This window comes from Neoarius graeffei, chromosome 3 (assembly GCF_027579695.1).
Source record: "Neoarius graeffei isolate fNeoGra1 chromosome 3, fNeoGra1.pri, whole genome shotgun sequence".
In the NCBI taxonomy this organism is placed as follows: Eukaryota; Metazoa; Chordata; class Actinopteri; order Siluriformes; family Ariidae; genus Neoarius; species Neoarius graeffei.
Window position 1 is genome coordinate 95,362,833 of NC_083571.1, and position 25,884 is coordinate 95,388,716.

General features: G+C 42.3%; 1 protein-coding gene across 3 annotated transcripts in view; it reads left to right on the plus strand.

Moving 5' to 3' along the window:
* rtn1b (reticulon 1b) overlaps positions 1-25,884 on the plus strand; it is a 147,020-nt gene that overhangs the window by 97,797 nt on the left and 23,339 nt on the right. For 2 of the 3 annotated variants that reach the window (XM_060917686.1, XM_060917687.1), the window contains one exon: positions 25,219-25,426. In XM_060917686.1, the coding sequence (XP_060773669.1) occupies positions 25,219-25,426 (208 nt within the window). Of the gene's footprint in view, positions 1-8,022; positions 8,326-25,218; positions 25,427-25,884 lie in introns of those variants that run through there. The other variant, XM_060917688.1, reaches the window with a different exon arrangement.

Sequence of the window (25,884 nt, forward strand, 5' to 3'; positions counted from 1 at the left end):
AACAAGCATCCAAAAAGCATCCATCATGTCTCTGCTTTATATTTACTAGCGCTGGAATTTGTGTCGAAGCTCAAATGAAATCTCCTTTGAGCTGATCGTCCCAGAACCTGTAGTGTTTTCTCTGTAGGCCTTTTCCGAGAAACCGTGCTCATCCATTTAAACAACAATACCTCAGGTTTTCGCTGTAAAGGTTATAATCATTCTATTAAAAGGTGATAAGCATTATAGCGTATATCGTAATATTAACAGGTTGGTATGTACACTTTGTATTTGTCATATATTTGTATATAAACAGTATGTGGCACACTGAGCACATCTCTGTATGACTCAGGTTCCGTGTGATCCGTCCTTCATTTCTACAGCGTCATCGATGAGCCGTGCTGCCCTCCCATGTTTACACAGCCTCACTACAGCTGCAAAAGTGGAAAGCACACATTCAGGCAAAAGGAGACAGACAATTGATTATAGCAGTTTAATTTTAGACTAGGATAATATGCTGTTACTGGCTGAGAATGGTGTAATATCTCTGTCAGTGCCTGAGGCTGTACGACAGCTGAGAGGGTGCTAAATGGTGACATTTAGTGCTAATGTGATGAGAATTTTATCTTTCAGGTTTCTTATCCACTGTGTACAAGAGAAGCGGGATGGCGAGAGTTAATCCTTTTTATTCTTAAAGCTGAGAAATAGACAATCATAAACACGACTGGGTTATTAAATATTGGGCTTTTTATGTTAATGGCATTACTGTCGTGATTGAGCATGTTATGTCATTGCTAAGAGACTGCTTTGAAGGCTTAGGGCTCAATTGGGAAAATTGAAATAATGAATAAAAAAAGGTTTGCATTAATTATTTTCATGAGACATTTTTCACGAGGGGCGGCACGGTGGTGTAGTGGTTAGCGCTGTCGCCTCACAGCAAGAAGGTCCTGGGTTCGATCCCAGCAGCCGGCGAGGGCCTTTCTGTGTGGAGTTTGCATGCTGTCCGCGTGGGTTTCCTCCGGGTGCTCTGGTTTCCCCCACAATCCAAAGGCATGCAGGTTAGGCTAATTGGTGGCTCTAAATTGACCGTAGGTGTGAATGTCTATGTGTTAGCCCTGCGATAACCTGGCGACTTGTCCAAGGTGTACCCCGCCTCTCGCCCATAGTCAGCTGGGATAGGCTCCAGCTTGCCTGCGACCCTGTAGGACAGGATAAGCGGCTAGAGATAACGGATGGATTTTTCACGAGATGAACTCAGATGTACTTATAGTTTATATGCAGTAATAATATAGTAATTACTTTATTATAGCTAGAGAAGTAGGCTACTAATCCTACTTTTTCCTTTTTTAGATGTTAGAGTACTGAGTACTGGCAAATACCTGATACCGATTTGGTTCTAAGAGCCAAGCCAATTTTCTGCAAGCTTCTGTTGCCAAGTTATGCAAAATATTAGCATCCCAATGGTGGAGACCTTTGAGACAGACTGTGTCCTGTGTTTACATGCAGTATAAATACATCAGTGGATCAAATTGAGCAGATAAACAAATAGTTAGTCATTGCAGTCAAACTGAAATGTAGTTGCAGCTGAAAAAAAGATGACTCAATTATAAAATCCATTTTCTAATCAACATCAGCTATGTCCTGCAGCTCGATCACACTTTATGATTACGTGACGCTCGTCGTTTGTAAAGTCATGTTCAGATGTCGCCATAGTCCTCGTGCTTTCCTAATAATGTCTTTGATATCGCATAAAATGTTCGCACCATGAACAAAATAGTCACAAGTCTTCTGGCAACATTTTGGCTGTGACCCATGACGTCTGTAACCTGTGGTGTTCTCTCATCATTGTTCGAGTCTGTATAGGATCTTCATGTTTGCTCTGCATGGCAGTTGTTTTATTTTACAGTCTCATCTCATCTCTAGCCGCTTTATCCTGTTCTACAGGGTCGCAGGCAAGCTGGAGCCTGTCCCAGCTGACTACGGGCGAAAGGCGGGGTACACCCTGGACAAGTCGCCAGCTCATCACAGGGCTGACACATAGACACAGACAACCATTCACACTCTCATTCACACCTACGGTCAATTTAGAGTCACCAGTTAACCTAACCTGCATGTCTTTGGACTGTGGGGGAAACCGGAGCACCCGGAGGAAACCCATGCGGACACGGGGAGAACATGCAAACTCCGCACAGAAAGGCCCTCGCCGGCCACGGGGCTCGAACCCGGACCTTCTTGCTGTGAGGCGACAACGCTAACCACTACACCACCATGCCGCCTAATTACGAATTTAAAAAAAAAAAGCTTATGGCATGGACACATAATCTGCTTCTCCCAGATGTCAGGGCTAGTGAATTGTCCATCCCTGGTGTTCAGTTTCATGATATTTATAACTTTTGGTGTTTAATGGATCTAGTGCTGACTACAGAGAGAGCTGACTTTGCTGAGCGCTCGGGGAAATATAAGCTATCGTTCAGAGAATTGAACTGTGTGTATATATAAAGCTATGATCAACGAACTAAAGAGAGAAACTATTACCTTCCATAGAGCGTAATTAAAAAGTTTGTTATTGTTAATCAACAAGAGTAATCTTTAGAAGTCTTTTTTTTTTAGCTATGAATCAGCCACATCCGTGTTTTTTTTTTTTTTTTTTTTTTTTTTTTTTTTTTTATACAGCTACTGAGCGCCTGACTGACTGATTGACTTAAATTCTCGACTCAGGATTCATATTACCTTATCGATTTTGAGATATGAAATTTTTATTTAAGAGTTGCCCTGTGCAGGTCCTTTGATTGCTTTGTATTAGCTTACCAGCTTCCTTGTAATGATGCTGTAGAATCTAGCAGTGCTTACTCCAAAAGTGCACAGTCATGGATGAGAAGCTTGAGGCTAATTATTATATTAGAATTTTCCTTTAAATCCAGTAAGTCTTAAATTCCTAAGTGTCAGTGTTATAAGGTCTAAAATCAGTCATGCTTCTATTGTGTTAGCTGTCACACCTATATATAACACATTCATACATGATCTCATGGACATTTTTATCATTTGGTCTACAGCAGGGGATAGTAATCTTCCTTTTCTGGACATATTTGTGGTCACAGGAAAGAGGAGCCTAGTTTTCTTGTAACTGATTGCGATACGTGCTTTGCATCAGTGTATATTGTCCTAGATCCAGGGCGTGATGCAGCAGGCTGGAGCTGGACTGTGCGTGCTTGCTGCCCTGCTTATGAGAAACCTCTAGAAGCCTGAGAGAGGCAGGAACTCTGAGGATGCTTGTATTTCCCAGTTTCAGTCAGCAGAGAGCTCAGTGATTAAGCGGTACACTTTTGCCTGGATTCCTGAGTTCCAACCTAAAATTGACATCACACCAAGTGTGAATACCTTAAAGGAGAACTGAAGTCATTTTTAAACTTGCTTTATTTCTTAATTAACGTGTTATTCAATTACATTTTCGGTTTTAGTAACCTTATATCAAGACTCGTATTGGCAGCTAATTGCAATTAAATATTCTACTTATCGGCCTATTCGGTTTTTAGCCATGTTGAATTTAGTTCGTTTGGTCCACGGTAGGCGTCGCTTATCCGCGCGATCTTCACGAGACTTGTGCGAGACTTCGAAACGTGAAGTGTCAACCAGGTGTCAGTGCCACCATTTTGAAAACTCTTTTCCAAACGAAATATTGCACAAAAACGAGTTTAAATGTCGATTACTGCCTACTTTTTTCAAACTTTCCTGATTGCTATCAAAACAAACAAAACTTCCGGCTTGATTACATCAGCATTCGAAAGAGGGCGCGCGCGCGTCTTTTGACAACGTTGGCAGATGTTGGTCACTTTGATTTTCGCACAGGTCTCAACGAATCTCGTTTACGGCTATTGCTTTGACATATGGACCGATATATCTCATCTCATTATCTCTAGCCGCTTTATCCTGTTCTACAGGGTCGCGGGCAAGCTGGAGCCTATCCCAGCTGACTACGGGCGAAAGGCGGGGTACACCCTGGACAAGTCGCCAGGTCATCACAGGGCTGACACATAGACACAGACAACCATTCACACTCACATTCACACCTACGGTCAATTTAGCCCATGTTTACATTAGACCGTATCAGCGGATCATCAGATTAACGTTTTTAAAACGATTGGTGTGCACACAGCAACACCAATACACGATTTGCGTGCACACAGCAATACCAATACACGGATACGCTCGGCTCCGCAGGCATCCTGCGCTCCAAATCACTCCGCCCTGAACAGCGAGTGCCCTCTGGAGGGTGCGCACTCCGGCCTTGCGCAGCTCACAGAGCGCGCGAGTGAAGTGAACAAGCTGTGATTCGGGACTGAGCTGCTGTGTGTGTGATCCCAGCGCATATCACTTACCACTTGCAAGTGGAAGGATGGCAAGCCTAAAGACAATCATAACTACACAATGGGCAGTATTTGCATCAGTATTTGCAGTATTTTCATACTTTTATACTCTTTAATGAAAGGTGATACAAGGCGGAAGTCCGCGCCGTTTTTCAGCAGTCGCGTCACATGACCAACGCCAGCGAATCAGGAAGGTGGATGTCACAGTGACGTTGTCCAATGAGACGCCAGCTAGAGCTCAGCACAGCATATCCGCGTATTCTGAATGTTTACACAGCACCGGAGCTGACACGATCTGGATTGAATACGTGGACGCTGGCGGATTCCCGTTTCCCGGCGTTTCCAGGCGGTTTAATGTAAACGGACAGTGCATCTGCGAAGAAAACGACACAGATACGGTCTAATGTAAACGTAGCCTTAGAGTCACCGGTTAACCTAACCTGCATGTCTTTGGACTGTGGGGGAAACCAGAGCACCCGGAGGAAACCCACACAGACACGGGGAGAACATGCAAACTCCACACAGAAAGGCCCTCGCCGGCCACGGGGCTCGAACCCGGACTTTCTTGCTGTGAGGTGACAGCGCTAACCACTACACCACCGTGCCGCCCTGGACTGATATATTACACAGCATATTTCAAACACTCATAACTTGCTATAGCAGTGACAAAATAGCGATCAAAAATGCATTCCTATATTTAATAAAATGAGATAAATAGAATTTTGATAATAAAAAATTTGCCTTCAGTCCTCCTTTAACCACCCCAACAGAGGGTTGGGTTTTTTTTTACACTGATGGTAATCAGTGACCTAGTGAACCAGTATCAGGATATATTTATTAATAGAGACTTCAAAACACTTCCTTGTAAGTAAGTCGCTCTGGATAAAGGCGTCTGCCATTTTCCATAAAAGTAAATGTACTGTAACATGATGTCATTCCTTCATAGGGACTTATCTGAATATGAGTGTTGAGAGAGAGAGAGAGAGAGAGAGAGAGATGTGAGAATTGGGTATAACATTAGAGTAGCAAGATATTAGACACAGTAAGAATTGGTAATCTGAGGGGGGAAAAAAATCATTATTCAACCATTATCTATACTGCTTGGCCATTGCAGGTCACAGGTTAGCTGGAGACAATCCCAGCTGACAGTGGGCGAGAGGCCGGGTACTATTTCAGGGCTAACAAAGAGACACAGAGAGCCATTCACTCTTACATTCACACCTATGGGCAATTTAGAGTAGCCAGTTGACCTATAGACCTTTTCAGTCACGTGACCTTCATGAACGCGACCGCCATTTTGGACATGTAGTGGACTTCGGCTCGAATCGGTTTGAATGCGAGGAAGGCGACAAACGAAAAACATAAAAGAAAAAGGAGCGAGATGCAGAAAACACCTTCACTATCCAGCGACGTAGGGCATTTACAGGGCGAGCAGAGGGAGAGGTATTTGCAAAAATTGAGGTTAGCAGGCTTAGAGAACGACGTTTACCTGCTTCCACCAGGATTGTTCACTGACGTACGGAAGTACACGAAGCCCTCGTCTTTACCTGACTTCGGCCCACGTGATCTGTATACCTATGTCGTTAAAAACCCATCGCCATACACAGGTATTGATCTGAAAGCGTATAAGAGTTTGGATGCCTACAAATATTTTGTGTCAGGCTGGGTAACATGTCTACATCAGCGGATCGTCCCTGGAGCCGGTGGTCGCCATCTTATTACAGCTAAGGTTTGTTCACATTTTCATTTACTTTCGGTCCTCAGGATAAACAAAATGTTATTAAATGTCATTGAAATAACTTCTTAGTCTGTTGAGACATGGCCCGTTATAAATTTGCTGTTATCAGGCAGTGACCAAGAACTGTATTATTAGGGTCGGTGTCTGTGTTGTAGCAGTGTACTAGCAGCTAGCTGTTAGCACTAGCTAATGTCAACAACATAGTATGTTACTGTAGCAATGTTTACGCTCAGTCATTTGGATGACTGTTAACACCTTTCAGTCTCAAGTTTTTCGTTTACTGTAATTATGATCCGGCAGCTATTTACACCGGATCCAGTGTAAATAGCTGCCGGAGCCAACGTCCGAGGTTCCGGAGCGTGCTCCGGCTTGCTCCCCCTCAAATTAAGCCCTGTACAGGTAAATAGCTGCCGGAGCCAACGTCCGAGGTTCCGGAGCGCGCTCCGGCTTGCTCCCCCTCAAATTAAGCCCTGTACAGGTAAATAGCTGCCGGAGCCAACGTCCGAGGTTCCGGAGCGTGCTCCGGCTTGCTCCCCCTCAAATTAAGCCCTGTACAGGTAAATAGCTGCGGGAGCCAACGTCCGAGGTTCCGGAGCGCGCTCCGGCTTGCTCCCCCTCAAATTAAGCCCTGTACAGGTAAATAGCTGCCGGAGCCAACGTCTGAGGTTCCGGAGCGCGCTCCGGCTTGCTCCCCCTCAAATTAAGCCCTGTACAGGTAAATAGCTGCCGGAGCCAACGTCTGAGGTTCCGGAGCGCGCTCCGGAACCTCGGATGTTGGCTCCGGCAGCTATTTACACTGGATCCGGTGTAAATAGCTGCCGGATCATAATTACAGTAAACTAGTAAATCCAGTAAAGGAAAAACTTGAGACTGAAAGGTTTTAACAGTCATCCAAATGACTGAACGTAAACATTGCTACAGTAACATACTAGCTACTATGTTGTTGACATTAGCTAGTCAACAATAGCTACTACAGAAGAACAAAGAGGTTACAATGGGTTATTTTAGCCTATTTGGTTACACACTCGCCGCCATAGAATGTTAACAGCAATGTCATGCCTTTTCTGGCTAATTTTATTCGTCTTACCTCCAACAAAGTGGTCACTACACAAGCGTTGGTATGCCGAGGGCTGCCAATCTTTCCTGTTAATGGCCGCTATCCATCTTCTCCGTCGGGATCCGATAAAATGATAAACCTTGCCTTGTTTGTTGATGGTTACTACATCCAGGTGCACAACAATATAGTGGCATGATGGAAGTCTTGCTGAAAGTAAAAACTTTCTTTGCTGCCGTTCCTCAATGTTGGCTGTGGTAAACTACTGGTAGTACATGTCCAAAATGGCGGCCGCGTTTGTCGTGACGTCACGTGAAAAGGGTCTATATGTCTTTGGACTGTGGGAGGAAACCGGAACACCTGGAGGAAACCCATGCAGGCGTGAGGAGAACATACAAACTCCACACATATAGGCCTCAGTTGACCAGCAGTTTCAAACCCAGAACCTTCTTGCTGTGAGGCAACAGAGCTAACCCTTGCTCCACTATGCTGCACCACTAACATTAAAACCATAGAACTGCTGTACAGGAACCATCTCAGCGTTTTGAAATCTCTTTCTTTTCTCCATCCTTCCTTTAGGTTTCTTTATAATAATCAGCTTGTTTTTTCTTCCCCCGATACTTTTAGTAGAAGAAGAATACACTCACCGGCCACTTTATTAGGAACACCCATACACCTGCTGTTTTATGCAGTGATCTAATCAGCCAATCCCTTGACAGAAGCACAGTGCGTAAAATCATGCAGATACACATCAAGAGTTTCAGGTAATGTTCACTTCAAACATCAGAATGGGAAAAATTGTGATCTTTGGGTGTGACTTTCACTGTGGCATGGGTGTTGGTTTGAGCCAGATGGACTGGTTTGAGTATTTCAGAAACTGCTGATCTCCTGGGGTTTTCACACACAACAGTCTCTCGAGTTTACACAGAATGGTGTGAAAAACAAAATACACTGAGTGAGTGCCAGTTCTGTGGATGGAAACGCCTTGTTGATAAAAGAGGTCAGAGGAAAATGGCCAGATTGGTTCAAGTTACCAGGAAGGATATAGTAACTCGTAGCAACTCTTTACAACTGTGGTGAACAGAAAAGCATCTCAGCAGTGCAACAGCGGAAGACCACATTGGGTTCCACCCCTGTCAGCCAAGAACGGGAATCTTAGAATCAACAAAAAGTTCCTATTAAAGAGGACGGTGAGTGTGGTATATCATGTATTTTCTTATTACAAACTTGAACAATGACTCTCTAATATGTTTGTGAAATCATTTTTTTAAACCACTGGTTTTAAAATACTTCTTAACCTTTAAGCCAGTTTGTCAAGACTTTGTTGCCTTCAGTATGTAAAACTAATTAATACAATCACACACTTCTCATGAACAAAAGTGGACTGTTTTTCAAACAGGTATTTGAACTCTGAACAAAGAGAATCTCGGGGATGATGTTTTTGCTTTGTGTTCATTTTTCTTACACACCTTTTGGCCATTTAATTGATTGTCACTGATGTCAATCATTTCCTGTGCACATAGATATGGTACAGTGGGGCAAAAAAGTATTTAGTCAGCCACCAATTGTGCAAGTTCTCCCACTTAAAAAGATGAGAGAGGCCTGTAATTTTCATCATAGGTACACTTCAACTGTGAGAGACAGAATGGGGGGAAAGAATCCAGGAAATCACACTGTAGGATTTTTAATGAATTAATTGGTAAATTCTTCGGTAAAATAAGTATTTGGCCACCTACAAACAAGCAAGGGCGGCACGGTGGTGTGGCGGTTAGCGCTGTCGCCTCACAGCAAGAAGGTCCGGGTTCGAGCCCCGTGGCCGGCGAGGGCCTTTCTGTGCGGAGTTTGCATGTTCTCCCCGTGTCCGCGTGGGTTTCCTCCGGATGCTCCGGTTTCCCCCACAGTCCAAAGACATGCAGGTTAGGTTAAATGGTGACTCTAAATTAACCGTAGGTGTGAGTGTGAATGGTTATCTGTGTCTATGTGTCAGCCCTGTGATGACCTGGCGACTTGTCCAGGGTGTACCCCGCCTTTCGCCCGTAGTCAGCTGGGATAGGCTCCAGCTTGCCTGCGACCCTGTAGAACAGGATAAAGTGGCAAGAGATAATGAGATGAGATGAGACAAACAAGCAAGATTTCTGGCTCTCACAGACCTGTAACTTCTTCTTTAAGAGGCTCCTCTGTCCTCCACTCGTTACCTGTATTAATGGCACCTGTTTGAACTCGTTATCAGTATAAAAGACACCTGTCCACAACCTCAAACAGTCACACTCCAAACTCCACTATGGCCAAGACCAAAGAGCTGTCAAAGGACACCAGAAACAAAATTGTAGACCTGCACCAGGCTGGGAAGACTGAATCTGCAATAGGTAAGCAGCTTGGTGTGAAGAAATCAACTGTGGGAGCAATTACTAGAAAATGGAAGACATACAAGACCACTGATAATCTCCCTCAATCTGGGGCTCCACGCAAGATTTCACCCCGTGGGGTCAAAATGATCACAAGAACAGTGAGCAAAAATCCCAGAACCACACGGGGGGACCTAGTGAATGACCTGCAGAGAGCTGGGACCAAAGTAACAAAGGCTACCATCAGTAACACACTACGCCACCAGGGACTCAAATCCTGCAGTGCCAGACGTGTCCCCCTGCTTAAGCCAGTACATGTCCAGGCCCGTCTGAAGTTTGCTAGAGAGCATTTGGATGATCCAGAAGAGGATTGGGAGAATGTCATATGGTCAGATGAAACCAAAATAGAACTTTCTGGTAAAAACTCAACTTGTCGTGTTTGGAGGAGAAAGAATGCTGAGTTGCATCCAAAGAACACCATACCTACTGTGAAGCATGGGGGTGGAAACATCATGCTTTGGGGCTGCTTTTCTACAAAGGGACCAGGACGACTGATCCATGTAAAGGAAAGAATGAATAGGGCCATGTATCGTGAGATTTTGAGTGAAACCTCCTTCCATCAGCAAGGGCATTGAAGATGAAACGTGGCTGGGTCTTTCAGCATGACAATGATCCCAAACACACCGCTCGGGCAACGAAGGAGTGGCTTCGTAAGAAGCATTTCAAGGTCCTGGAGTGGCCTAGCCAGTCTCCAGATCTCAACCCCATAGAAAATCTTTGGAGGGAGTTGAAAGTCCGTGTTGCCCAGCGACAGCCCCAAAACATCACTGCTCTAGAGGAGATCTGCATGGAGGAATGGGCCAAAATACCAGCAACAGTGTGTGAAAACCTTGTGAAGACTTACAGGAAACATTTGACCTCTGTCATTGCCAACAAAGGGTATATAACAAAGTATTGAGATGAACTTTTGTTATTGACCAAATACTTATTTTCCACCATAATTTGCAAATAAATTCTTTAAAAATCAGACAATGTGATTTTCTGGATTTTTTTTTTTTCTCATTTTGTCTCTCATAGTTGAGGTATGCCTATGAGGCAGACCTCTCTCATCTTTTTAAGTGGGAGAACTTGCACAATTGGTGACTGACTAAATACTTTTTTGCCCCACTGTATGTGCACTAAATGTCAGGATGTGTTATAAATACTGTAGTTTGAAAATTCATCCTCTAATGTCATTTGAATATATTAGTAATTTATCATTCCTTTTGCTCTGACAAGAAGAAATCCCAACTACGCTTTACTAGGCAAGGTTTTTGAGTCCTGATAATATTATTATCAGTGTGTAATTTTTTTTTAACAGCTTCACTAGGTTTCATAAAAGATTACCGTACAACACAAGCACACAATAGATTGAGTTTTTTTGTTTGTTTGTTTGTTTGTTTTTTACCCTTAAAAGGTTAATCCTATTAGTCTATGTAAAATGTGCACCAGTATTATTTACTCTACATGGTTATGGTTTTATACCATTAGTTGGTAATCATACTGACTTGGGCAGATACTAAACGCAAATTTAGTGTCAAAATGTGATTTTGTTTTTTAAAAAAATGTATAAAAGCTGAGAAGATGTCCAATTATAGGTGTACAGGCAGAGAACCAGCGATCCACTGCAGTCTGTCATTTCACTGTGTGAAAATGAAAAACAGATGATCAGGTTTTCAGTTATTTACTTCTCTCTATATATGTAGGATCTTTTAAAAATAAGGCATTTTGTATATTAAGTGAACTAGCTACGATAACACGAGCTTTAGAAGAAAAGAAGAAACCTTTATTCGTCACATGCACACTTCAAGCACAGTGAAATTCATCCTCTGCATTTAACCCATCTGAAGCAGTGAACACACGCACACACTCGGAGCAATCACACCAAAGCGCCCGGGGAGCAGTCAGGGGTTAGGTACCTTGCTCAAGGGCACCTCAGCCCAAGGCCGCCCCATGTCAACCTAACTGCATGTCTTTTGATTGTGGGGGAAACCGGAGCACCCGGAGGAAACCCATGCAGACACAGGGAGAACATGCAAACTCCACACAGAAAGGCCCTCGCCGGCCGCTGGGTTCGAACCTGGAACCTTCTTGCTGTGAGGCAACCGTGCTAACCACTACACCACCATGCCACCCCGTAGAAATTGGCCAGTACAGGGATCGAACTTGTGACCTTGGCGTTATTAGCACCATGTCCTAAACAACTGAGCTAACTAAGCTTTATTAAGTGAGAGAGCTTTTCAGCAGTCTTCTTGAGATCATAAATTGTTACACAATTGTAATATGGCTTCATTTTGGTCATTTAACTCATCTCATCTCATTATCTGTAGCCGCTTTATCCTCTTCTACAGGGTCGCAGGCAAGCTGGAGCCTATCCCAGCTGACTACGGGCGAAAGGCGGGGTACACCCTGGACAAGTCGCCAGGTCATCACAGGGCTGACACATAGACAACCATTCACACTCACATTCACACCTACAGTCAATTTAGAGTCACCAGTTAACCTAACCTGCATGTCTTTGGACCGTGGGGGAAACCGGAGCACCCGGAGGAAACCCACGCGGACACGGGGAGAACATGCAAACTCCGCACAGAAAGGCCCTTGCCGGCCACGGGGCTCGAACCCGGACCTTCTTGCTGTGAGACGACAGCGCTAACCACTACACCACCGTGCTGCCCTGTCATTTAACTATAATGTGAAATCATGTGGTTCATGTTCATGACATCATCATCATCGGGAACCCATTGATGTTCTGAGATCGTTCTGACCTCTTAGGGGTTCCAGATAGATTTTGTCTATCCAGTCCTGGTATAGCTGTGATCCAACAAAGCTATGATCAAATGAATGCAGGTACAGCTTTAATTGTGGCACATTTGGTTTGTTTTAAGATATTCCCAGGCCTATCTCACTGTGTAGCAATATGATCTCATTGTGCAGCCTTGCTATATGTTTGTCCTCCCGTACCGTAAAAAAAAATAGCTGGAAGCTAATAGAAAGTGCTGAGTCATTCAGCATGTCCTGCAAGATGACACATTGCACTTACACATTCACAGACACGCACGTACGAATCCCTTTAATAATTTGGATCCTTGTTAGCAATGAAAAGAAATATAATATATTAGAGCCATGATCAGATTGAATGACTGTATTCGGACTTTTTTAATGTCCTTGTCCTTATTAAATAGCTCTGTCCTTTATTGCAAAATTGTCCGTTTCAGTCCTAATTAAAGGAGCGAAACATCAGTGAAGGGTGGGTCCTGACTGACGGCCCTGCAGCTGGCACAATGACGCTGTCAGAGGTGCGGCAGGCAGAAATGTCCAGCAGGTTGACCCACCTGTGCTCACATCTTACAAAATCTTCCTAATCAATCCTAATTAAACGTTGATTTCTGCCACGTTTTACCGGCTTTGATTATTTTGTGCCTTTTGACAAAACACGTTTTGTTTTTTTTTAATCTCTCTTTTCTTCCTCTTATATTTGTGTAGTCTCCTCATCTCCACTAGTCGGCAGCATGTACACAAGTCATCAGTCGTCGTGTCCCCTCCCTTTGTGGCTCATTCATGCACTGATGTGGGGTGGGGAAAGTGAGATAGAGAGATAAAGAGAGAGAGAGAGCGGTGCAGCAGAGCAGGAGCAGAGGCACAGCAGCTTGTTAGCGTGTTAGCAGTAGCCGATCGTCACTCCTTCCTCTCAGCATGCAGAGCAGCACCACGGCAGCCGCGGACTCCACCAAGATGGAGGGATTCTGGAGCAACTGGAAGTGCCAGGGTATTGCTTGTGTGCATGTATATGAGATGGTTTGAGGTTTCTAGAGAGAGGATGAGGATGCGTGCGCACATCTTGATTGGCTGATTAAGCAAGGAGGAGAGATGAGCGCTGTTGCAGCATGGAAGGATGCTTCAGGTTATGCAGATAGACAGGTTAAGACTAGAGCATATGGTATGGGTTGTTGCGTCTCCTCATTTGTGTCTAGTCTGCGTCAAGGCAGCCGCCATGATGAGCATCAAAAGGGGGGGGGGGATCTGAGATAGTCAGACACGCCCTTCCTCAACCCCCCTCCCTCCCTTCACCTCATCCTTGTTTTTTCTGTGCATCCTTTCAGCACGCACAACACGCAGCGATGAGAATGAAAGAATTTTCACCTGCATAATGATTCTGCTATGTGTGCGTGCGTGTGTGTGTTTGTCTTCCTTCTGCTTTGTGTCTGGTTGTGTGTAACGTTTAACACCAACAGCGACTGTGCATTTGGGGGAGGTTGGGGTGTGGCTACCTATAGCAGGCCAGCTCCATTTGCACAGAACGTCAGGTCACCATCAGCAAATTTGACATCCTTTTGTGTAGTAGACAGCTGATGGTCCGTGCCAGACGTGTTTCTAAGCGTGTGTGTGTGCAAAAGTCTCCCTGTTTTGAGATAGGGATGTAACGACTGGTGAATGTGTCCTAGAACATTCTATGGAAGAGGGCCTGTGTTAGTAGTAACTGGTTAGTTTTTGTGCCTCGGTGAACGTTTAGTTCTTTAATCACAATACACTATGGGTCTTTTCGTTCCCGCAAAAATTCGTAAATCTAAAAGCTGAACGTATGTCATTGATGTTTTAGGTGCAGTGTAACAAATTAGTTCATAATCATTAGACTCTAGCTTTGTCAAAGCTTAGAATTTAAATAACGCCCTGTTTGGCTGATTTTGATCGCAGGAAACACTGATTAATACTACGGCTTTTGCCAGTAGCTTCTCATCATCATTAGTATTCCTCCCCCCATGTATGTTTACAAGAGCAAAATGTTAATCATCAGCACTGCAAAACGAATTAACCTGACAAGTGTTTCACCTCTGACACTTTTTTTTTTTTAATAGTTGCCTCCATATTTGTATTTCTCCCATCCGTGGTTGCATGTCCTGTCTGTATTCAGTGACAAGTGCAGATCTTGTAATTACATTCAGTATGAACATATCCAAGTTTGCTATGATAGGAGCTTTTTGGTATGTGTGACCTTGTTGATTTGATTTATTCTCTAAAAAAAAAAATAGAACGCTATCTTATAGAAGAAGAATGTTTGCACGCGTAGAAATACACAGTCGTAGTCCTGTATAGAGACATGATGTCATTGTCCTTTCTCTATCGATTTTGTGCTTCAGGAAGACAAACCTCAGCATTGAGGTAGTGCTGGCTGTTAGATCAGCATTTTCTGCCTTCACGAAGGCTTTCCAGAAAAACCTGAGGTGTGAGGAGCCATCTTGGCTGTGTTACACAAACCAGACAAAACGTTCTGATGATAGCTGCCACAAGAGGAGGTGTCTGTTCATGACTCGTGAAACAAAATGACTAATATAGATTATCAGAATCTCATCTTAACTAATATAACTCAAATTCGAAGCTACATACTGACAAGCAGTGGATAGGTGTTCTGTGAAAAGCATCATGTTTTGTTTTTGCTTTTTTTTTTTTTCAATCTGAAGACCGCATTAAGACCAGATGAGGCTAAAAAAGAAGATGAGATGAGACAAACAGCAAGGCCATCCACATCAGTGTGTTGCTGCGGACTCTGCCTTTGATAAATCCACCCAATTTAGTTAAATGTAGATCTCCATCGGGAATAGGTAACCTAGAATTTAATCAGACGATCCCTCTGATTGGTAGTTTTATTCTGAAACACTCACACCAGCTCTCCTGTTTGTCTGCGTGCACACCAAACCGCAATACCGAATTAAAAAGACCTTTGTAGGGGCAAAAATTATTATAACACTACAGACGTTATGCTTAGCACCAAGGAGCTCATGGGTCAGTGATTACAATATTTTGGGAAGGTTGCCATTTTACAGTAGCACTGTAGATGTTTATAAGATCTGTGTTCTTTCTTGTGATTTGATCATAAGGATGATCATTAATAAAGGTCTTAGGCTCATTCCGAAGATTAGATCATGGCTTCAGGCACACAAGCAAACAGAGTGTTGCCTAGCACCCATGCAATGCAAAAATATCACAATATTCTTATTGCATAATACATTCAGTAAATACCATGCTGATTCATAAGGCTGCAGTGTGTCCTCATCAGTCTGGGTGCAGGCTCTGGCGAAAGGATCGGCTGTTTTTGATTTTTTTTTTTTTTTTGGTCAGGTTATTGTATTTTAGCATGCTGTAATAGTCTTAAATTTGTCTGGCCCTCTGTCTGCAGTCCCACAGAGGGCACCAAGCTCAAACCCCATGTGTGGCTGGAATAGTGATTAAGCAGGGCCTTTAATTACAGGTGAAATTATCAACTTTGTTTCTAAGGGTATTCAGTTGTAGGATCAGGACCTTTAAAAAGTGTGAGAAATGAGACATGTGACAGTATATATAACTATAAGAAACTATAAAACACAACAAAATGCGATATCATCTGATGACCACATTCTGCACAAATTCTTACCGGTGATCACATAATGACTTCATCGTACTTTATTTTACCGTGCCCATTTGTCAGTTAATGTGACAGTACCTTCAATTTAGAGACTCACAAAACATCATGAATTTATTGCAAGCATTCATTTGTGTTCCTACTAAAGGAGAACGCAGAACTGAATTTCTTACTGCAGCAGAGGCGTGGCGTGTCCTGTTCATGTACACCCGGTACATCCACTGGGTTTGAATTACTCGGAAAAACTTTCTATTTATTTGACTAGGATCATCTGTAGATTCGATAGTACAGCTTGTGGCATGTTGCTCTGGTCCATCAGCTGAGCAGTGCGGTTGTTGTTGGCTGACTGTTCCTCTCGGGTAACCCTGTCCCCCTACCAAGGCCGTTGTCATTCAGATCGGTTGTGTGTAATTATATTAGTCATCTTGTGAGGTATCTGGGACTCTGCTGAAAGGGTTTGTATTTCCGTTTTGCTGGCAGACACATTGGATTGATCAGATTCTATAAACAGAAATAACATGTTGGGTTATGTTTAATACGAATACTGCAAAACAGATGGCAGTCTCGATGCAAAAAGATTGATTTTGCCCCAGCAATGAAATTTACAAAGCGTGAAACTCACTTCTAGTAAGGTTTTTGCGTGTACAAAATAGTACAACCGAAGAGCAGGTCATAAATTTGTTGATGCATGTTTGAGGCATCAGGAAAGAAAATAATATTTTATTGTGACCAAGTATCTGAAAATATTAGAAAGTTTTTTGTAATCATGAAAATATTACCATGGTAAATTTGGTTACAACTGAGATACTCACCACACGTTCACACTTCTTTAAAGGTAGACTGCCTTTCAGATTTTTCAAGTGTAGGTCATAAAACGAATTTTCCCCGACACCCAATTATTTTTGTTTAATGGACTGAAATCTACTGAATTTGAATCACAGACTTCCAATTTTGTTAATTTTTTTTAATGGAATAATTAATGAATTTAGGGCCACATGGCTCTAAATTCTCCGCTATTTTTTCCTGCTTCACCATGACCCAATTCAAGATACTACGTCATGCATCACATGGTGGGCTTTCCCTATTTGTGCAAGGCATTGTGGGATACAAATTTGAAACAGGAGAGAAAAATGGAGGACGTGAGTATGCAAATAAAACGTCAAAGACCGACTACAGTAACGGAAAGCGAGAAGAAAAGACGTTATGTTGCAAAGGAAAGGAAACACAGGACCAAACTAATAAATATCGGCGGTCAGCGAGCACCTCGGTGTGATCAGCTGTTCATTTAGCGACAGAATGATGGAACTGTCAGTGCACGGTCAAGGTAAACCTGTAGATGGCAGTAATGCAACACTGTGGATGCCAGCTGCCGTAAAACCCAAAAGAAGAAGAAGAAGAAGAAGGAGGTAAACCTGTGCATGTGCACCCGGACTTCTTCTGTCTGCCTGACTGTGCGAAGCAAGCAAATTCATGTACATTATTTGCAAGGGAATCCCCTCAAATTAAATAACTTCCCAGCCACAGAAAGGCCTGATATTTTGTGAAATATTACAGAAATAAACACGCATCACAATGACCAAATTTCAGAGGGAACTAAATTTCACAGATTTTATGAAATCGAAAGGCCGTCTAGCTTGATTCTTTACATTTTCCTTATGAGCAAACCACATGTTCATGTATATACTCTTTTTTTTTTTTTTTTTTTGTATTCATAATGTTTTTCAGCAGTTTTTAAATGTGTCCCGTTGCTTGTAATCTGTGTTATAGATGAGTTTTCTCATCTGAGAGTCTTGTTGAGATCTGAATGTGCCCAGGCTATGTAGAACATTTAGCACAAGCAAAAACCTCATTGTTTCATCCCATTACTTTGAACTTAAACTTATTCACTCAATTACTTTGTATATCCCTCTGACTAACAGCATGCACAGTTTCTCCTACTGCACATTTTTTGTTGGAGGACATACCACTTTATTTGGTATTTTCATAACTTCAGGTCTCTGTTCGTATGAAAAGTAGGTTGAGGTTAGGGATAGTGGTCTGATTAGCCATTGTACCTTTTCCTATGACTTTATTTGTATGAAGTCCAGCTAAATCTGACATTAATGGCAAAGGCTGGAAACCCAAGAGTCATTGGCGGGTATGTAATGTGTGCATTATAGTCTCCTGTTGTAGTCGCGTTGTTAAACCTAGAGTCCGAGTCCAGTCTTGAGTCCCCAGTGTTCAAGTCCCAGTCATTACAGAAAATTTCGAGTCAAGTCCTAGTCGAGTCCACTGTTGATCCGAGTCAAGTCCGAGAACAAGATTCCAACCACACCATTTGACGATGGCTGTTGTTGCCTTTACAGTGGGGCAAAAAAGTATTTAGTCAGCCACCAATTGTGCAAGTTCTCCCACTTAAAAAGATGAGAGAGGCCTGTAATTTTCATCATAGGTACACTTCAACTATGAGAGACAGAATGGGGGAAAGAATCCAGGAAATCACATTGTAGGATTTTTAATGAATTAATTGGTAAATTCCTCAGTAAAATAAGTATTTGGTCACCTACAAACAAGCAAGATTTCTGGCTCTCACAGACCTGTAACAACTTCTTTAAGAGGCTCCTCTGTCTTCCACTCATTACCTGTATTAATGGCACCTGTTTGAACTAGTTATCAGTATAAAAGACACCTGTCCACAACCTCAAACAGTCACACTCCAAACTCCACTATGGCCAAGACCAAAGAGCTGTCAAAGGACACCAGAAACAAAATTGTAGACCTGCACCAGGCTGGGAAGACTGAATCTGCAATAGGTAAGCAGCTTGGTGTGAAGAAATCAACTGTGGGAGCAATTATTAGAAAATGGAAGACATACAAGACCACTGATAATCTCCCTCGATCTGGGGCTCCACGCAAGATCTCACCCCGTGGGGTCAAAATGATCACAAGAAAGGTGAGCAAAAATCCCAGAACCACACGGGGGGACCTAGTGAATGGCCTGCAGAGAGCTGGGACCAAAGTAACAAAGGCTACCATCAGTAACACACTACGCTGCCAGGGACTCAAATCCTGCAGTGCCGGACGTGTCCCCCTGCTTAAGCCAGTACATGTCCAGGCCCGTCTGAAGTTTGCTAGAGAGCATTTGGATGATCCAAAAGAGGATTGGGAGAATGTCATATGGTCAGATGAAACCAAAATAGAACTTTTTGGTAAAAACTCAACTTGTCGTGTTTGGAGGAGAAAGAATGCTGAGTTGCATCCAAAGAACACCATACCTACTGTGAAGCATGGGGGTGGAAATATCATGCTTTGGGGCTGCTTTTCTGCAAAGGGACCAGGACGACTGATCCGTGTAAAGGAAAGAATGAATGGGGCCATGTATCGTGAGATTTTGAGTGAAAACCTCCTTCCATCAGCAAGGGCATTGAAGATGAAACGTGGCTGGGTCTTTCAGCATGACAATGATCCCAAACACACCGCCCGGGCAACGAAGGAGTGGCTTCGTAAGAAGCATTTCAAGGTCCTGGAGTGGCCTAGCCAGTCTCCAGATCTCAACCGCATAGAAAATCTTTGGAGGGAGTTGAAAGTCCATGTTGCCCAGCGACAGCCCCAAAACATCACTGCTCTAGAGGAGATCTGCATGGAGGAATGGGCCAAAATACCAGCAACAGTGTGTGAAAACCTTGTGAAGACTTACAGAAAACGTTTGACCTCTGTCATTGCCAACAAAGGGTATATAACAAAGTATTGAGATGAACTTTTGTTATTGACCAAATACTTATTTTCCACCATAATTTGCAAATAAATTCTTTAAAAATCAGACAATGTGATTTTCTGGATTTTTTTTTTTCTCATTTTGTCTCTCATAGTTGAGGTATACCTATGATGAAAATTACAGGCCTCTCTCATCTTTTTAAGTGGGAGAACTTGCACAGTTGGTGACTGACTAAATACTTTTTTGCCCCACTGTATGTGAAACCGTCTCTGCTGCTGTGTTGGACTAACGTTACTGCCTGACTGCCCCATTTTAATTAATAGGCTACAGATAAAAATCTTGTTTGTTGCTCAGCAAGCCCCGCCCACTATCAACAGGGCAAATAACATGAGAGATGGTTAACACTAGCTAGTTCATCGGTCAGCAAGCAAGCCCCGCTATCAACAGAGCAATGAACATAGCGTGTCACTTCCTTCTCTGGGTGGAGTCTTGCCAAATGATGATTGAAGTTCGAGGTCGTCCCCGTCGTCTCTTCGATAGTTCTTCTTCATATGGAACACATAGTAGTGCATTTTTCCCCACTGCACGAGAAGTCTGTATAAGCAAAGTGGACAATCCTAGGGGCTTCTCTCCAGGCATTTTAGCATCATTAATGTTAGTTTGTTCCTGAACATGACGTATGAACAGGTGAATGTGCATTCCCTTGCACAAAATTAGTATAAAAATATATGTAGATATAAATATCTTATGCCAAATTATTATGGCATGTTACAAAAAATAAAGAAAAAATCTGAGTCCTCGTCTGAATGCAGTTAACTCACGAGTCCAAGTCCGAGTCATCAGCGCTCAAGTCCGAGTCAAGTCACGAGTCCTTAAAATTAGGGCACGAGTCCTGGAATCGAGTACTACAAGCCTGTTACTAAACATGATTCAAACACAGCTGGAGGGTTGATGGATATTGATTTGTCCCATAGACTGGTAACAATGTAGACAGGACAGATGGACAGACAGTTACTGCTTCAAATCATTTCAGAGAGGAGGAGTACTGACCAAATTCTGAAATAAGATGGTGTACTTGGTTAAATCTCGCTTCAGCATGTCATAATAACGGACTTTTCAAGTCTGTGTTTGATTAATCCGTTATTAAGATGTGACTCTGAAAGCTGTTTTGTTGAAAACTGATATGTGGTGTTTTAATAATGGAGCATCTAGAGGAATTCTTTACTGGCTGCTAGAGCAGAGATGCAATAAACAAGAAGAGAGAAAATCGCTGTTTATCAGTTTCATCCAAAAAGCCGCTCTGGGTTTGCTCAGTGCCATAATAATTATCCAGGTTTTTGCTACCTGTGTATTTGGCATGTATTCTGTAGTTTAGTGATTTATATGTTGTTACCTTGAAAATGGTCTGCCTTTCGGTCATTCCTTTAGCGCCTTAGTAGCATCAGCACCAGGATACATGGCATTGGTTTTCGCATTTGCTTCAACTCCATGGCTATTTCTTGCTTAGGATTAGCTCATTATGCATATCATGTTGTTTTTACAGTTGATGTTATAGCATAACACAGCTACAATGATGAAAGTGTGTCTGCTCGGTAGCTGAATTAGTGGTAGCACTAGCAGGTTAGCTTGTTCTGCAGTGTTACTGACCCTTTTTTTTCCCCCCGTCGTCCCAGTTTTTGCCTGTGCTTTCCTTTCCTGTCTAATCCTTCCCTCCTCTCTCACCTCATCAATGCCTCGTTACTCTGTCTACCAGGCCTGTCATCTCTCTTTCACTGAGAGAGAGAAGGAGGCTGGGATTGCCGGGGAATGATGGAACACGGTTACTATGGAAACTGCATCAGGGCTCACTCCACTGCACCCATCTCTGTTTCCGTGGCGACCAAGCACCATTCAGAGGAGACACATTTTACCATTCAGGCTTTAATAGGAAACCGTACAAATTCTAGGAAATGATGGGTCTCAGGGAGTGAAAATGCATGTCTGTGTGTATATGGGGGGGGGAACATGCTTTACTGCTTCAGGCAGGTCAATATGTGCTTACATGAGGTTAGTTTATAAATTTTATTGAAAGACTGTTCAGTAATGACTGTAATAAACCGCTCCGTATTAATAATAGATGCTCTATCTGGGTGTTTAGTGAGCAGCCGGCGCATGTTTATCGCATAATGTGGTTTTAACCACACCCTGCCGCTACATACACACAAAGGACCCCAGTGAGCATGTGCAAACCCTGTGTGGAGCTTTCTGGAGCATCAGCTGCTAGCATAGCATGGCTCAAAATAATGCTCCAGTTTTTACAGCTTGCTAGCAGAGGCAGAGATCTGGCACACATTTGTGCCTGAGAAGCATATTAGAAATTATAAATTATGTAAAATAATAAAAAGAGAGTTTCTATATGATTATATCATATAGTATATGGTTCATAATTTGCTTTAGAGCAATGTAAAGAGGGCAAAGGGGTCAACATTTTCTCATCTCATCTCATTATCTCTAGCCGCTTTATCCTTCTACAGGGTCGCAGGCAAGCTGGAGCCTATCCCAGCTGACTACGGGCGAAAGGCGGGGTACACCCTGGACAAGTCGCCAGGTCATCACAGGGCTGACACATAGACACAGACAACCATTCACACTCACATTCACACCTACGGTCAATTTAGAGTCACCAGTTAACCTAACCTGCATGTCTTTGGACTGTGGGGGAAACCGGAGCACCCGGAGGAAACCCACGCGGACACGGGGAGAACATACAAACTCCACACAGAAAGGCCCTCGCCGGCCACGGGGCTCGAACTCGGACCTTCTTGCTGTGAGGCGACAGCGCTAACCACTACACCACCGTGCCGCCCTATTATTATTATTATTATTATTATTATTAAATTTATAATTTACATTATTATTATTAGTAGTAGTAGTATATATTGCTATAATATATTTATCATTGTTATAATGAATTGTTAAAATGACTAGAATATATTATTCAGAATATCTAAATCACATAACACAGACTAATTATTTGTCTGTTAGGTTGCATGTAACCCACATTTTCCACATTGCCACCTATTGTGAGCTAATTTTACTCAACTTGTTGTGCGGACTCACACAATAATGGGATAACAATCGTCACAGCAGTGATCTGCAGTGGCAGCTTATCTGTCTTATTGAAAAACAAACAAGAAGACAGAGTCATCTATATCTCCCGCCCTATACGGTATATCGACTACTGTATATACCAAGTTTCAAGATATTATTTGTCACATTTTTCAAGTTCTGCTGCAGGAAACCAACCCTACCTCTTTACACTGACCTCAGCAGCCCATGGCATAAACCCACTGGACCTTTGGTCCAGGTGAGCTAAAAATTAATATTTCTCACATTTCTTAGTATCAAAAGGCACATTACTTAATCAACACATATACCAACTTTCAAGACCATACCACTCATAGTTTTCAAGTTCTGCTCCGGAAACAAAACCTACCCCTAAGACTAACCTGAGAGACGAAGTCTGAAATTGTTTCCATGGAAACATGAAAAATTAAAATTTCTCAAATTTCTTAGTATGAAAAGGCACATCTACATCACCTTGTTAACATGTATACCAAGTTCCAAATCCGTATCATGAATAGTTTTGGATATATGCTCCGGAAACGAACATTGCTCTTGGAAACTAAGTCAAAATCTATTTTCTATGTAAAAATTTGAAAAATATTATTTTTCAAAAATCCAAAATAGCAAAAGGCACCAGTTCACATGTTGCTTGATATGTATACAAAGTTTCATGAAGATATCTTCAGTAGTTTTAAAGATATGGCCCAGAAACAAAAACGTGCCCGGACGGACGGAACCCGTTGTAAAACTTTCTCGTCTGTCATATTACGTGCTCATTTAGGCAAACGTCTGTCTGAATTTTTAAGATCCGAAGAGAACGCTGTCAGTATTGCACCGAACTACATCAGGCACTTACAAAGGTATTCTCCAATATATATTTCAAAGTTGTGACTGCATTTTATAAAATACAAACACTCAATTCTGACCTTTGGACATAAAATATAATAAATTCAAGTAACTTGCCAATTCACGTACTGTAACTCGCCGGTGACACGTGGGCATACAAAATTCAGCAATGTTTGCCGGTTTATTCTTTGACCTTTTCATAACAGCTTTATGTCGGTTCGGTAGACGCTCAGATGTGTAAACATTCACGCTTGCTGATTGGTCAATAATACTCTGGTAAGTCATCAGTTCGCTGACTCACGTACCTCATTAAAATGGACAGACATCGAGTGGAATGTAATCGAATATTTAATCATATTTAATAATTAATTACATTATATAGTAACTGTTTTTAATATTTTCCAACACAGTGGAAAGACTGTTATGTGAATACTAATGATGCATTCATTGATTTATTACAGACACAATGCGAAAGGACAGCAGATTGCGAAGGGTCTTAGAAACCTATTCCTGCATGAAGTAAAACCTTAAGATGTGTATTTGTAATCGAGAAATATTTATATTTCAGCAAGTATTTTTACACTTATGGAAAATTTGTTTGTTTTTCAATTTGTCCTTTTTTTTCTAACTAAAAATAGTGTTTTCTGACCTTTAAAAGAATAGGGGAGGAAAACGACCACAATATTTTGGCTGCAGATGTTTTTATTATCTCTGTGTATCAGCATTTGATAAAATCATGTGTTATAACAACAGATGTAGATAACATGAAAATCCATTCTTTTTCAAATTTCAGTATATCAGAATGCTGTAAATTATGAGGCAAAGCCTTAATTTTGCTTATTTTGCTTCCTAAAATGAGATGGTACGTTTTATAGATTTTTGAAAGGGTGTTATTTTGTCTGTTGACTAGTTAATAATATCTTACAGAGGGCTGTATAATGAAATGTGAATTAAAAGAAAGAGGAACAGATTGCGAGGGGGGTGGGGGTACAATGAATTGATATGCTAATATATTTTCATGTGGACACATATGGGACCCATTTATTATTGTTGTGAGGCGGCTTGGAGTCTTTCCCACCACATTGCTGGCAATGTTGCTTTTTTTTTTTTTTTTAATACTAAATAATTACTTCTATCATGGTTCTGAAGCATTTGTCATGCAAACTGACATGATCTATAGAACACAGGATTGCATCACATATCTCATCATGTTAGCTGCCTACTGTATGCTGAGCATCTGGTTCTGGTTGGTTGCCATGACCACCGTGCTGCCCTTTGACGAGAAATGGAGCGATGAGAAGTATGTGCGGGAGCAGGAGGGAGGGAGCTGGATAACATGAAAGACAGGTGGATGGAGAAGGGTGACAACAACAAACGAGAGGTGGGTTTCCCAAAAGCCTCTTAATGCTAAGAGCATCTTAACGCGGGGAGAGAGCGTTCATTGTGTTGCTCGCTCTATCATTTAAAGATGATCTTTGTGCTGCGATGGTTTTGGGAAACTCAGGCAAGATCATTTTTGCCATTGACTGATTTGTCATATATTTACTGTGATGCTATGTTAAGGTCAGGGCACTTCTGACCGAAAGATGAGTGGCTTACGGAAGATCATAACTTGTTTACTTTCTCTCATTCTCTCGCTCTTTGTCTCACTGTATAGCGATGGAGCTGTTGTACTGGCGTGATGTGAAGCAGACTGGCCTGGTGTTTAGCAGTGTGCTGCTGCTGCTCTTCTCTCTGACTCAGTTCAGCGTGGTCAGTGTGGTGGCTTATTTGGCCCTCGCCGCTCTCTCCACCACCATCAGTTTCAGAGTTTACAAGTCCGTCCTCCAGGCAGTGCAGAAGACCGATGAGGGACACCCCTTTAAGTAAGACTTGTTCTGTGTATGCATGTCTGGATGTTTGTTGTATTATTTGAAAAAGCTTTTAATTTCATATTTTAAAGATAGACTGCCTTTCAGTTTTTTCAAGTGTAGGTCATAAAAAGAATTTTCCCCGACACCCAATTATTTTTGCTTAGTGGACCGGAAGCTACTGAATTCAAATCACAGACTTCCAATTTTATTCATTTTTTTTTAATAGAACAATTAATGAATTTAGAGCCACGTGGCCCTAAATTCTCCGCTATTTTTGCCTGCTTCAACATGGCCCAATTCAAGATACTACGTCATGCATCACATGGTTGGCTTTCCCCGTTCACGCAAGGCATTGTGGGATACAAATTTGGAACAGGAGAGAAAAATGGAGGACGCGAGTGTGCGAATGAAACGTGAAAGACCGACTACAGTAATGGAAAGCAAGAAGAAAAGACGTTATGTTGCGAAGG